At 35.6% G+C, this 14,524-nt stretch overlaps 1 protein-coding gene and 1 long non-coding RNA gene across 4 annotated transcripts; both read right to left on the bottom strand.

Annotated features, from left to right (window-relative positions):
• Positions 1 to 264: 264 nt before the first annotated feature.
• Positions 265 to 1,415, bottom strand: LOC136284310 (uncharacterized). 2 transcript variants are annotated; one of them, XR_010719145.1, is made up of 3 exons: positions 1,331 to 1,415; positions 849 to 939; positions 265 to 716 (listed from the first exon to the last, which is right to left on the bottom strand). It is a non-coding gene; the product is annotated as an uncharacterized lncRNA (long non-coding RNA). The 2 variants fall into 2 exon arrangements; XR_010719144.1 differs by having other exon boundaries at positions 265 to 705.
• A 1,851-nt stretch (positions 1,416 to 3,266) lies between these two features.
• On the bottom strand, positions 3,267 to 13,672 carry LOC131779806 (uncharacterized). Of its 2 annotated transcripts, none has more exons than XM_066174436.1 (18): positions 13,378 to 13,672; positions 12,871 to 12,921; positions 12,207 to 12,278; positions 12,079 to 12,120; positions 11,662 to 11,739; positions 11,187 to 11,234; positions 10,955 to 11,058; positions 10,289 to 10,371; positions 10,005 to 10,084; positions 9,578 to 9,679; positions 9,327 to 9,408; positions 9,041 to 9,101; positions 5,610 to 5,645; positions 5,204 to 5,254; positions 4,272 to 4,310; positions 4,064 to 4,096; positions 3,878 to 3,922; positions 3,267 to 3,369 (listed from the first exon to the last, which is right to left on the bottom strand). In XM_066174436.1, exons 1-18 carry the CDS (start codon positions 13,418 to 13,420, stop codon positions 3,349 to 3,351), a joined length of 1,071 nt encoding a protein of 356 aa, XP_066030533.1. In that variant the 5' UTR covers positions 13,421 to 13,672; the 3' UTR covers positions 3,267 to 3,348. The 2 variants fall into 2 exon arrangements, with proteins under 2 accessions (XP_066030533.1, XP_066030534.1); XM_066174437.1 differs by having other exon boundaries at positions 3,348 to 3,369; positions 3,878 to 3,952.
• Positions 13,673 to 14,524: the final 852 nt, after the last annotated feature.

Below are 14,524 nucleotides of genomic sequence, written 5' to 3'. Positions count from 1 at the left end.
GACAAACATTAACTTTGTTGCTGAGAAACAGTCTTTTTCAGTTTGGTCAAATAGAGAAGAATCCCGATTTTTCTAATTTCCCAAGGAATAGGAAATTTGTTGAATTATTGGAAGGTCAGATGTCTGGTAACATTTCTTTCATAAAAAAGGATGGTCAATTTTGATTCATCTCTTTGAGAGTTTCCAGAAACAGTTTCCTCGAGAAATCGTGAGTCTTCTGTTCACATAATTAACAAGGAATTCTAAAGTGTAAAACATTTCACAGGGGAATTCTCTATTATGCTTCTCAAGTTCAAAGAGGTGAAAACTTGATTACGGAGGCACTTCAGTGTTTGACGTTGAAGATAGGTGAACCGATTGCAGAAAGGAAAAACATGATTTGCTTTGAAGGGAAAAGAAACTGACTCTAACGACTCTTAGTTATCTCAGCCGGATAGGACACCTTGAATGCAGAAGAACGAGTTCGTGTCTAAGGTAGGGACTCCTGCATCGTCAACGAGCTGTCGTCTTTAGGTTAGAATCTCATTGTCTCGGAAGTTCTTGGAGTTAAAATGTATCTTGAGGGATTGTTTTCTTTGTAAACCGTTGACAACACAACACAAACCTGCAACAATGGCTCGAAAAGCAAGTAACATCGAACAACAAGAGACGCTTACACTTACGAGTGTTAACGACATCAGTGACGTTTTTATAAGACTCAGGAGCCTGTTAAAAAGCTGAACAAAAATGCACACAATTAACACACATTTTCTTTTTTTAAGATTTCAACAGCTTTTGATGCAGTGCCATGGAAGCTACAGCATGAAAATGAATTTAAAAAAAAAGGCGGCCATTTACTGATTCGTTACCTCTTCCATAACCAGTTTTGGGGAAGCCACTCTTATTGAGATTCCTTTGGATTTAAGACCATTGAGAACTTCTTGATAGTCAATATTTCGGCTGAAAGAGAATGGAAAGGACAATTAAAACTGCATGAATGGAACTATGTTTATGACTAGGTCAAGATGGACCAGCTGATGACTTTATTCTTAGTACTACTAACACACACCGTGACTTTGATTTTGATAATGCCCTTCCCTGAAGAAAAATGGATAGATAGATAATATATATATATATATATATATATATATATATATAAATATCCATTTCAAAATACTTTCTGGGAAAATGGGAAAGAAAAAATCATAACAAACAAACATATTTGCTTACACGTTTCAAAACTTATCCAACCCGAGGTTTGAAACCAGGAAATGCTGTGGTCATTTTGCATTTTTTATGTCATCATGCTTTCAAATCAAGAAACAATATTGCGTATAATATATGAATTTACCGCTCCGTGACACGTGGTACCAAACGTCTGGTTCATTCCCTTTTCCGTTCCTGTCAAAACGTAACTGAAAACCAAACAAAACATGGAACTATTTGGGTCTCCATGTCTGCTCAAGATAACCAATATCAGTATCTGGGCCGAAGGCGCTATGAAACAGAGCCATTTAAATTTACGAAAAAACGGCTTATATAAAACAGTACCAGTAAACAACCCTTATGTAATAATGATAAAATGAATGGCCTTATGTAATAAATGCTTTTAAAATGTACGACCTCAAAGTTCGTAAAAAGCGCCCGTTAAATGTTCGTAAAATGCGACTGTTAAATGTTCGTAAAATGCGACTAAATGTTCGTAAAATGCGACTGTTAAATGTTAGTAAAATGCGACAGTTAAATGTTCGTAAAAATACGTTAAATGCTCGTAAAATGCGACTAAAATGTTCGTAAAATGCGACCGTTAAATATTTGTAAAATGCGACTCTTAAATGTTCGTAAAAATACGTAAAATATTCCTAAAATGCGACTCTTAAATGTTCGTAAAATGCGACTCTTAAATGTTCGTAAAAATACGTAAAATATTCCTAAAATGCGACTGTTAAATGTTCGTAAAATGTGACTGTTAAATGTTCGTAAAATGCGACTCTTAAATGTTCGTAAAAATACGTTAAATGTTCATAAAATGCGACTCTTAAATGTCCGTAAAAATACGCTAAATGTTCGTAAAAATACGTTAAATGTTCGTAAAATGCGACCTTTAAATGTTCGTAAAATGCAGCTGTGAAATGTTCGTAAATATACGCCCTTTAAATGTTTATAAAATGCGACGGTTAAAAGTTCGTAAAATGCGACTAAATGTTCGTAAAATGCGACCGTTAAATGTTCGTAAAATGCGACAGTTAAATGTTCGTAAAATACAACAGTTAAATGTTCGTAAAAATACGTTAAATGTTCTTAAAATGCGACTAAAATGTTCGTAAAATGCGACCGTTAAATATTTGTAAAATGCGACTAAATTTCGTAAAATACGCCCGTTAAATGTTCGTAAACTGCGACTTTTAAATGTGCTTAAATTGCGACTGCTACGTGTTCGTAAAATTCGCCCGTTAAGGCCTCGTTCAAACGTCGATCTTTACATGTACCGAACCTAATTGCAATTTGGGTCGACTCGAATAATTAAGAGCGGCAGTTGATTCAAACGTCTATACAAATCTGCCGATCCTAATTGATTCAAACGTCGATCTTTACATGTACTTAATAGAAACGTTAGGTTCGGTACATGTAAAGATCGACTAGGTTTTTTTAGAGTGCGACTACTAAGTGCTTGCAAAGTGCGGCAGTTTCGTTTTTGTAAAATGCACAACCGTAGATTGTTAGTAAAATGTACGCCTTAAGAAGCATCTGGTAGAATGCACGACAACAAAAAGGCCTTCAGATTCACGAGTTTGAATTACTCTTAAAATGCCGAATGTAAAGGGTTCTGGATGTAAGTTGCTGAGAGAAAACAACTCAGGGATTGTCGTTGGATTTAAGATTGCAAACTTTCTTGGGTGGCAATTAAATTAAGTCAAGGGTGGCAATTAAAATATGTCAGTTAAGTGTTTTTAAAATTCACCGCATTCAGTTACTTGTAACCCTAGTATTTAAGACCTCAGGAAGAGAGTTAAGGCGGTCTAAAACATGATAATTTGAGGTCAATGAATTGATTTAGGAATCTTACACTTAGAGTGCCAGGAAATAATGAACAATGGGAAATAATTTGAAGATTGCCTATATTGTTAGGGGGTAGGGTATCAACTGGGTTTGGCCATCATCACTGAATTTCTGAGACACGAAACACTTTTTTCGGCTCGTCTTATCACGCACCCAACACCTGTTTACTTAAAGTGGATGTAATTTAATTATTAGGTCATAGAGAAAGAGATAACAAATTTCATTTTCTTTACGTTTTTAATAACTACAACAAAGAATAAATTTGAAAAAACGACTTTTCTTGGACTGTTTTCTTTTCTTGGACTGTTCTTATTCTGTTCTGAAAGTCACCTGCGAACAAAAGCAGAGTACGAGATTTCAATTCTGAATCAAATCCCCAAACTTACGGTAATAATCGTTCAGGACAAACCCCATGAAGTCGGCACCGTTCGTGCCTTGGTTTCAAGTACCCCATTGTGTTCTCATCCCTAATCGCTTCTGTACCTCGTTGAAATGGTGCTGGCCACCACGTGTTTCTTTTTGTAAATCACTTGTTTAAAGCGAATGCTATGGAAGTACTACTTAAAACCTAACGACTTAGTACTATCGGAAAATCAAAGGGGTTAAACCACCATGCTGAAAAACCAGAAAAAACAAACAAACAAAAAATGAACATGATCGATCTAAAAACAAAAATATCAAAACAAAACTATTGGAGCTAAAGAGAAAAAACCCAAAACTTCCAAATGCAACGAAACTGAAAATTTGGAATTAACATTGATTTTTTGTATCATGCGAACACTTCTTACCGTTCCACTATCATTGAGATCGAGATTTATACAATGCAAACACATCTTACCGTTCCACTATCATCGCTGTCATCTTGAATGCCATATGCCTCTCCCTAAATGTGGCAGCATGTATTTAGAATATGCTGAACACATTTAAAAATAATATGAAAAACAATAATAACATAAAAAAAATTAAATCTCTCTAAAATGAAGTGTCTATAATTCTCTCCAGAGTCATAGACAATTATACTTACTTCATCAAAATTTGTTGCGGGTCCCGCCGGCAGCTGTTGGAATATAAGCATAATGAGAGATATGATGGTCACGTTGACGCCAATGAATAAACTAATTCAAGTAAAACTATCTAGGAGGTCCAATGTTTTCCTGATCAAAGGTGTATTTAAATGTTCGTAATTCCATCAATTTAACCATCAGTTTTTAAAAGATATAAATACATCTAACCTCATTGCGGGTCAGCGCCTGGATTCTTTTTTGACGAACCTAGGATTTAATATTGTTCAAAGTTAACAGCCGTCCTCTCCAGCAAGCTCCAAGGAAAGACAGTCCTTTTCCCCTCAGCTTCACGTGTGAAGTAAAACTAAACTTTCGTTGTATTTTTGCCCGACGCAAGCAAAGTTCAAAAGTACTATTAAATCAATTTAGTCGTGTAATTTTAGCTATGCTCTAAAAGGTCCAGACTGTTGAATTAAGGGTTTAGTTATGACTTTACATTCCCCTTACTGTGATCAGATGATGATCAAGATTCAATAGGCAAGGAATTGGTAGATTATATCTACTCTCTATTATTTAGCAACTGGCAGGGCGTGAAATTAACTTTTTTTTCTGATAGCCACTTGGCTCCTAAATTCTTCAAAGTGGTAGCCAATTCAAAAAAAGTTGGTCGCCATTTTCAAAGACAAACAAAATCTTTCTTTACGCTGTCAGCGTGCTAGAAAGACCCTCAAAAATTAACGTGCTACAAAGTGGACACTAGGATGGATGATATACAACGTTCAGGCTCATCTAAATCCAAGATGGCGTCTAGTTATCCATCGAGATGCATGTGCTACGTTTCGGAAACAAACTTAACGAGGAAGTTTTCCGCCGATTTATCTTTGCAAATCTTTTTAATTCACTATATCTCTTGGTAAGGTTATGATGAAACGTTCTAGTCGCCAATTTGGCGACTAACTTTCAGGATTTGGTCGCCAAAGTGAAAAATTTAGGCGCATTGCCGCATGTATTAGGCGCAATTTCACGCCCTGAACTGGTCGTGCATCATTCAAAGCCAATTTTTATTATATATAGAAAAGGTATTTTAGATCAATACAGGGTATGCACCTGACATAGAAAGTGTCCAAAGTGGCTGTGAATATTAGTGCAAAAGTAATTACCCATTCACTGTCTGGTTCGGTGACATCAAGGTCTCCTTCTTCCTCCTCTGCCTATGAACATTTTTGTAAGAATTATGTATTCATCTATGGTTGGCTTGCAATAGATCTAAGTGTTTCAGTTGCCTAGCCTTGAAATGTTTAGTAAGGGAAATTTTATGCAGAGCTATCTTTCTACCGTTACGCTTAGAAAAAGTTGTCACGGGAAATCTAATCTCAAATTTATTTAAATCAGCGATCATTATAAGCATTCTGCAGGGTATTTTCAGAACTTTGCTTTCATAACCTTCGTTTGCGGTATCATATCAAATTGGAGATGCAAATTACACTTATTGTCGCTGTTTTCATGCGAAAACACAAACGATTAAGACTCTTCAAATCTACCAGGTACCTGCTCTTATCTACTTACCTCACGCTCACGTTGTTTTCCTTTGTCTGCGGCCTCCTATCGATACAGATATCCACAGTAAGCGTAAGTCAAAGGTTTACATAATACTTATTCTTAAGCGAAAAATGAGTGATCTTTATTGTGTAAAAAATTAAAAATTCCAAATGAGGGAGTGCGTTTAATTGAAAAGTAATTATGTAATTATCGTGGTTAGATCCCGGGGGAAATTAGTAACAACGTTAATGACTATTGAGAGCGCCGAAAAGGAATGCAAGCTGTTATCTCATACCACCAAACACTCCAAAGATTTTGCTATCGTCATAAAGAGTGTTAAGAGTGTTAAGTATGGGGCACGCTTGTCGATTCTATTATCAATTTTTAAACCAGAACATTACAGCATCCTCATATACACCAGGGATATCCCGACACCTTACAAAGCACGAGCTCTCAATAATTTTTTTAAAAATGTGAGCTTTCAAATGTCTTAAAATGCGCGATGTATCAATTGTCTTACAAAGCACGCTGTCTTAAATGACTTGAAAGGCACGTTGTCTCAAATGTCTTAAAAAGCACGATGTCTCAAACGTCGTAAAATGCACGATGTGCTATATGTCTTACAAAGCACGATGTGACAAATGTCTTATAAAGCACGATGTCTCAAATGTCATAAAAAGCACGATGTGTCAAAGGTCTTAAAAAGCACGATGTGTCAAAGGTCTTAAAAAGCACGATGTGTCAAAGGTCTCAAAAAGCACGATGTCTTAATTGAGCTAAAAAGCACGATGACTCAAGTGTCTTAAAAAGCACGATGTCTTAAATGTCTTAAAAAGCACGATGTGCTGTCTTATAAAGCACGATGTGACAAATGTCTTATAAAGCACGATGTCTCAAATGTCTTAAAAAGCACATCTCAAGTGTCTTAAAAAGCACGATGTCTCGAATGTCATAAAAAGCACGATGTGTCAAAGGTCTTAAAAAGCACGATGTGTCAAAGGTCTCAAAAAGCACGATGTCTTAAATGAGCTAAAAAAGCACGATGACTCGAGTGTCTTAAAAAGCACGATGTCCCAGAAGTCGTAAAATGCACGATGTCCCACAAGTTTTAAAATCCACGATGTCTCAAAGGTCTTAAAAAGCACGATGTCTCAAAGATCTTATAAAGCACGATGTCTTATATGTCTTATAAAGCACGATGTCTCAAATGTCTTATAAAGCACGATGTCTTATGTCTTATAAAGCAAGATGTCTCAAATGTCTTATAAAGCACGATGTCTTATATGTCTTATAAAGCATGATGTCTCAAATGTCTTACAAAGCACGATGTCTCATGTCTTATAAAGCATGATGTCTTATATGTCTTATAAAGCACGATGTCTCATATGTATTATAAAGCACGATGTCTTAAATGTATTATAAAGCACGATGAGTCAAAGGTCTTATAAAGCACGAGGTCTCATATGTATTATAAAGCACGAGGTCTCATATGTCTTATAAAGCACGAGGTCTCAAATGTATTATAAAGCACGATGTCTCAAAGGTGTTATAAAGCACGAGGTCTCATATGTCTTATATAGCACGAGGTCTCAAATGTATTATAAAGCACGAGGTCTCATATGTCTTATAAAGCACGATGTCTCAAATGTCTTATAAAGCATGATGTCTCATATGTCTTATAAAGCACGAGGTCTCCAATGTATTATAAAGCACGATGTCTTACATGTCTTATAAAGCACGCTTTCTCAAATGTCTTATAACTAACACTGAACAGGCTCGTTTTACGAGCACTCAATATGAAAATTTTTCAAACACTTTAACGGGCGCATTTTACGAACACGTAGCAGTCGTAGTTTACGCAATTTTAAAAATTTTACGAACATTTCACGGTAGCAGTTTACGAACATTTAACGGGCGTATTTTACGAACATTTTAGTCGCATTTTGCGAACATTTAACGTATTTTTACGAAAATTTAACTGTCGCATTTTACTAACATTTAAAAGTCGCATTTTACGAACATTTAGTCGCATTTTACGAACATTTAACGTATTTTTAAGAACACTGATTTAAGAATCGCATTTTACGAACATTTAAGAGTCGCTTTTTACAAACATTTAACAGTCGCATTTTACGAACATTTAACGGGCGCTTTTTACGAACTTTTAGGTCGTACATTTTAAAAGCATTTATTACATAAGGCCATTCATTTGACCATTATTACATAAGGGTTGTTTACTGGTACTGTTTTATATAAGCCGTTTTTTCGTAAATTTAAATGGCTCTGTTTCATAGCGCCTTCGGCCCAGATACTGATATTGATCCCGATGTCTCGTATGTCTTATAAAGCACGGTGTCTCAAAGGTCTTAAGAAGCATGATGTCTCAAGTGTCTTTAAAAGCACGATGTCACAAATGTCGTAAAATGCACGATGTATTACATGTCTTATAAAGCACGATGTGACAAATGTCCTAAGAAGCATTATGTCACAAATGTCTTAAAAAGCACGATGTCTCAAATGTCGTAAAAAGCACGATGTCTCAAATGTCTCAAAAAGCACGAGGTTACAAAGGTCTTAAAAAGCACGATGTCTCGAATGTCTTAAAAAGCACGAGGTCACAAAGGTCTTAAAAAGCACGATGTCTCAAATGTCTTAAAAAGCACGATGTCCCAAAAGTCGTTAAATGTACGATGTCTCTTGTTATAAACGATGTCTCAAATGACTAAAAAAGCACGATGTCTCAAATGACTTAAAAAGCACGATGTCTCAAAATTCTTAAAAAGCACGATGTCTCAAAAGTCTTAAAAAGCACGATGTCACAAAGGTCTTGAAAAACACGGTCTTAAGTGTCTCAAGTATCTTAAAAATCACGATGTCTCAAAAGTCTTAAAAAGCACGATGTCACAAAGGTCTTGAAAAACACGGTCTTAAGTGTCTCAAGTATCTTAAAAATCACGATGTCTCAAATGACGTAAAGAGCACGGTGTTCCAAATGTCGTAAAATGCAAGATGTATCAAATGTCTTAAAAGCTCGACGTCTAAAATGTCTTACAAAGACATTTGAGCGACAGTTGAGTGTTCGTAAAAGTCCTAGAATGGACGAGTTTTTAAATGTCTCACAAAGCGCGAGGTCACTAAAAAAAATCCAGGCAATCATATGTCAAAAAAGCCAGTTTGGTAAACTTTTTAAAACAGGTGAGTTTGGATTTAAAAAGGAACCAGACAATCACATGTCTCTGAGAGTGGGTAATCAAATTTGTTTAGATCCCCTTAATCAACAGTCGTGCAAAACCCACTTTACTATTTTCACTTGATATACTTTTAAAAGCCATGTATTTAGAAGCCAACATTGGCATGGCATTGACCTGGAGATAGGATGCTAGTATTGAACTGTATGGTAACTGCAAATTCTCTCCCAATTCTCCAGCAAATACTCCATTAATCTCATCATAACTTACTGATTGTCTGAGTTCATTCTCTTGTACTCTTCGGAACTCTCTTTTATCCTCCAACAGTTTTCTAAAGGTATAAAAAGATATTATTTTAACTTATATGACAGCTAAACGATTGATTTTTACAGGTACCACTAACATAATAAATTTTATTGCCTCTTTCACAAGACAGTGTCTATCAGGCATAGGGCATTAAGGGTTACAGAGTGAGGCTTTGTGACCTTTGCACTCTTTACACTATTTTTCATATACATTTTAAGATAAAATCGAGACATCAAGCATTGCTTCATACCTTTGCTCACACACAGCTTGTGCTGCAAGACAGCCTTCTGTCACTGCCCTTTCAATTTTACAGAGCATATCTGCATGACCTCCTACAAAATATATCACTGATTAGTACCTTTCTCAGTTGCTTGCCAATATTTCCATGCTTCAAACATACTAATGAACATTACTGATATTACCTATCCATCAAAAGGGGAATAGCAATTTAATTTGGCAGGCCATAACATTTCTTTTCTACAAGGTAACTAATTCACTTGCCTGTAATGATGTCTCCTGTAACTAGTCTCACAGGAGACATCGTGGGCTGAAAAATGCGACACTCCAACTCCATATCTTTCGTGTGATCAGACCTCCCACAAACTAGGGTAACATTAGAATAGAAAAAGAAAACACTAAGAGATTTCTGCATAGAAATGGCCTCAACCAACACGGCTTCATTAGCAAGAAGTAATGCCACTTGCCATTAGACCGATAGTTTTCACCAAAGGCTAATAATCATTCTGTTACTCAATCCATCCTCATTATCCATGCAATCAATTTCAGCCTCTTGTATCCACAAGAAAGAAAATCATATTCAATTACATATTCAGCCTCTTAATTTGCCTCCCAAAATCTACCCACTGACTGGTAATTTCACTTTAGCTCGACAAATATAACCTAGAAGAAGAAGTTTAAAATTAGCTACCTTCCACATCAAACTGAGATCCTACATAGGAGACCAGGACATAACACTTTTTGATGGTCTCAGTACTATCCATGAGTTGCCTACAAGAAGATTTAAACTTATTAGTCCTTATAACAAATAGAAAAATAATGTCCATGTATTTAGATTAATAATTGTATAACTGTATTCTGTATGTTAGGCCATGTTCTATGTGTTAATTTAAATCAAGTTATGAAATCAATCAATGTTTTTTTCCTCCCTTCTTCCTTCTACATGAGCCAAAGTATGGTCAGGAACATACTCACCTAAGCATACCTGCCGCCTTATCTGTTAGTTTAAAACGTATCAGGCACACGGGCTTCCCATCAAAATGAGCCTGCAGCTGCATCTGTGTGCAACACATTTAGAATCAAGTCAATATTACTGAATTGGGTTATCATCAAGAAGTTGAACTGAGGAGAATTGGAACTTAACAATATAGGATTAAAACAGAAAAATAAGAGTGCAATCTCAAAAATGTGATCTAACATGTTGATAGGAGGTTTTTGGTAGAAAGCGATGATCTGCTAGCTTTCTGTAAAGCCTTGTTTCCAATCAAAAGTGGTGTATAATGAGGAAAAAGGTTATATTTAATGATTATTACTTTCTTTGATTGAAGTAATGAGTAATGGACTTATTCCCCTAGCCTAAAGTCTTGGAACTACTGAGCATAGTTTTGACAGTCATTCATGCTGCAGCACTACAGAGTTCACCTTTAGTAAGCTTATTCCCTTGAAGTAAATTTTAAGTCAAACTAAAGTAAATGTGAGGAGATGTATACAAATTTATTTTAAGATATGCAAATATATATATTTGTATACAAATATATATATGTCAGAATGGCTCAAACTTGAAATCAGTTATTCAAGCCCAGTTTGCTGAGCATTAATGGTGAAACCCCTTAAATGTGTACTTCACTGAACACAGTATACCTGCAAAGCAGACAAGCAGATGATGGGAAGTCTTGGAGGGATTTTATGAACCTTCAAAAACTTGCGGAAAAGTGCCACATCATAGGCTGGTCCACTAGCAGGATCTGTATATTTTTAATCGACAATAGCATAATAAAACATCAGCAACACACATGGAAAATACATGGTACAGTCTACATACATTATTATTCATAATAAACATTTGGTCTCTCTAAAGAACTTATGTACTAACCAAGTTCTGCTAGTACTGTGGTGTCCTCCATCTCTTCTACTTCACCAGCTTCACAAACAAAAGAAAAGTTGGGATTACAGTATTCAAATGTAAAAAGATGCAAAACCTGATTAATGAGCTGATGCAGTTCAAAGGTGAGGACATAACCCACCCAGGCTTGTGTACATGACACAACATACATATACATGGCTTTTAAAGAACATTTGCTAATTGGAGATTTAAATCCATTTTATGAGCTTATGCTAAATGCCATCAGTTTGTTCTTTCCAATTTTTTTTCTTGTGACTTTTTAGTGTAGAACCAAATGAAAAAAAGGTTCCTGAAAGCTTACTAACTCAGATTCTATTTAAAAGGTGAAATCTGAAATCCCACCCACATTTGCAGTAAAAAAAAATGCTAATTAATACTAAAAATAACATGCAACTTCCCCCTTAACTTACTCATCTCAGGATATTATTAATTATGACTGGCTCACCTTCTAATACATGAGCAGTAGATGGCCCTCCAAAATGCACACATTCTACCACACCCATTGAAACCTTCTCCACTTTATCTGAAAAAAAATTAAAGTATGCATTTTTTATAAGAAACAGAATGTTTTTCATTACATTAATGACAAGATTAAATTTTCATCATGTACAAAATCTAGACCTTCCAAAGAAAGTAATAAAAGTCATTTTCTTCCACTTTTTAATGTTCCAACAAAGGACTATCAAGCACAAACTCCCACTGGTTCTTTGTGTTAAACTTTTAGAGAAAATTTTGTGCTAAGAAGAGGATCTTTGTGTACAAAACAAAAGACTGGAACATTTAATTGCTTTAATTATCAGGTCTCGTGTTTTGTCTAGTTTTTCAAAACAACACAGTAATGTGTATGCCATTCACTACTTGCCATAAAATTGTCTCGTAAAATGTTCCGCAGTATTGTGAGGATCTATAATGATAAAGAAAAGATGTTATAGGGCCATTTCAACACTTGAAAACTTTCTGATAATGAGTTACATTCATTGCAATTCATACCAGTGGATATGCCATTTCTAGGTGTTGATGAGGATTGAGGTTCCATCATCTCATCATCACTGCTAAGATACACTAGGAAATCAAAATTAAGAAAGTGAATAAGTTCTAAAAGAAAAGGCAGATCAGTAAGCAAGCAGTTATTATTCAAATAAGACCAACATTGATGAAATCTTACTGCCCCATACAAATTCACAGTCCTTACCATTCAGATCGTTCAGATTGAGGAGCTTATTAGAAGCTGTATATAGGGTTTTCCAAAGAACTGGACTCACCAGAGAATTAACAATACGTTTCACATATTGTTCACATGCATGTATTTCTCCTTTACTTCCCAGCCACAATGAAAAATGAAGTAAGGAAAAAAGTGTCCTCAATTCCCCCCTTACTAATTCAGCCCCCTGTTCATTAGTGCAAAAAATGCTCCCTTTGACATAATTTCATGGTTTACTTGTGTCTGAGTTCATGTTCCACTTCTGGTATTTGGAAATGCTCAAAGTTGAGAAAATATGTTTTCAACTAATTTTTTCCTGTCTCTCATGAAGCCTTACCCATAACTTAAACCAAATTTTCTACAAAAATTATTTTAATGTCAGATAATTATGCAAATCCCACACATAATTTGCCTGAAAAAAACCCTTAACATGTGATGGAATGTTCTCATTACCTGGACCATCGTTGTTTAGACGCTGAGGAGGTGGCGTTCGATTGGGAGTGTCTGTGAGAAAATAACAAAATCAAATGAGTTTTTCAATTTGTGGTAAAGAGTATCCACACGCTTTGGAAATAAGGCATATAACTAGGCTTTCATCATACCCATCAACAAGTTTGGAATGAAAAAGCTAAATCCTTACTATACACACAATTTTAGTGGTTTACAACATGGGATTTAGCAAAGGATACGTCATATTTACAATAGATCCGTGCAAGTTTTCAGATATTCTTTGTAGCGAAATTCAATTTAATTGAAATTGAATTTAATTTGTCACCAAGAGAACAACAGCATGTAATTCTACGAGATACCCAGAGTAACCGAGAGAATTTCACTTATGAAGTCCATCTTAGATTTGATAATCATTTCGCTGACTATTCTTAAAAGATTCTGTCTTCCTTAGTCTTAAATCTCACCCCGACGCTACCTAGTTGAGCAGAGTCGTAATTAGTAAAAGCGTACCAAGTTGGGAGATCGTGTCTTCGAATTCCTCTTCAACTATCATCTCTCCTTCAACTTCATTCGCTGGATCTGTTTTGAATGTAAACAAAATTAAAGCTACTACTTAAATGCATCGATTGGATCTATAGCTGTAAATATATTACAAAAGGCGAAGTAATTTGTTATTTTCTTTGAAGTAATGTAGAATTAGCAAAAAGAACACCATTCCCGGGTTGGAAAAGTCAAGACAACTCCACAGGAAATGTGGATAGGCCAATGTCACATCAAATAAATATGTAGCACAAGTCGAGAGACGCAAGCCATGATCGTGGCCCCTTGAAAACTAACGTACGAGTTCGTCACCAGTCTTTTTCACTTTAAAATATCTATTCTCGACATGTAACAGTCGACTCGGGTATTCCAAAAAGCCCACCTGGTATATTTACTTCTTTTCAACTAGATAAAGGAATCAGGTTATGACATACACCGTTTCAAATTGTCATCAAGAATTATATGTCTCAATGATACAGAAAAAGAGAGTTTTTTTGTTTTAAAACTCTTACTAAAGCACATTATCTTCGTGGTGTGTTTGTTCAGCTCTTCATTGCCATACCTCACAGAAGTGTCTATGATTCTAATATGGCCACATTGGGCTTCTCTAAATTCTAAAGCAAACAAGTTTTTGACCTTTTGGTATCGAAATATCATATCGAAACACTGTAGGAGTCCCACTCTTTCACACATTTTAGTCTAGAATACGTAATTACCTTGCTCTTCAGCCTGGTCATCTGTTCTGTCGTCATGCCTTGCGTCTGCTGAATTTTGATTAACTTGGTCTTGTCGATCTATACAAGGAAATCAAAATTGAACCTGTCACAGATTTACTCGTTATATAAAATTCAATCATACATCTATTCTTCTCTGCTATTTTTGCAGTTTTTCATTGTATACCTCACCGAGCAATTTGGAAGATAATTCCATTCGCCCAGGAATATTAGAATGCCACTGCGCGTATCTCTACATCTTACTTTAAAATCAAGTGAATCATCTATAGATCTTTTACATCTTGTCTAATTATTCTGCAAATGCAACTATTTCATTCATTTTAGTTTGGAATTTACCTTGCTCACCAGCTTGGTCGGCTACTCCGTCGTCTTCAGCTCCGTTT

Source organism: Pocillopora verrucosa, chromosome 11 (genome assembly GCF_036669915.1).
Source record: "Pocillopora verrucosa isolate sample1 chromosome 11, ASM3666991v2, whole genome shotgun sequence".
NCBI lineage: Eukaryota > Metazoa > Cnidaria > Anthozoa > Scleractinia > Pocilloporidae > Pocillopora > Pocillopora verrucosa.
This window is presented reverse-complemented; position numbering and strand designations above follow the sequence as displayed.

Bases quoted from the DNA above. Each gene is read 5' to 3' on its own strand.
- LOC131779806 (XM_066174436.1), bottom strand. From the start codon at position 13,420: ATGATAGTTGAAGAGGAATTCGAAGACACGATCTCCCAACTTG. The intron at 11,235-11,661 runs GTGAGCCAGTCA...TTGTTTGTGAAG, and splicing joins TACTGCTCATGTATTAGAAG to CTGGTGAAGTAGAAGAGATG. The intron at 3,923-4,063 runs GTAAGTATAATT...TGCCACATTTAG, and splicing joins CCGCAACAAATTTTGATGAA to GGAGAGGCATATGGCATTCA.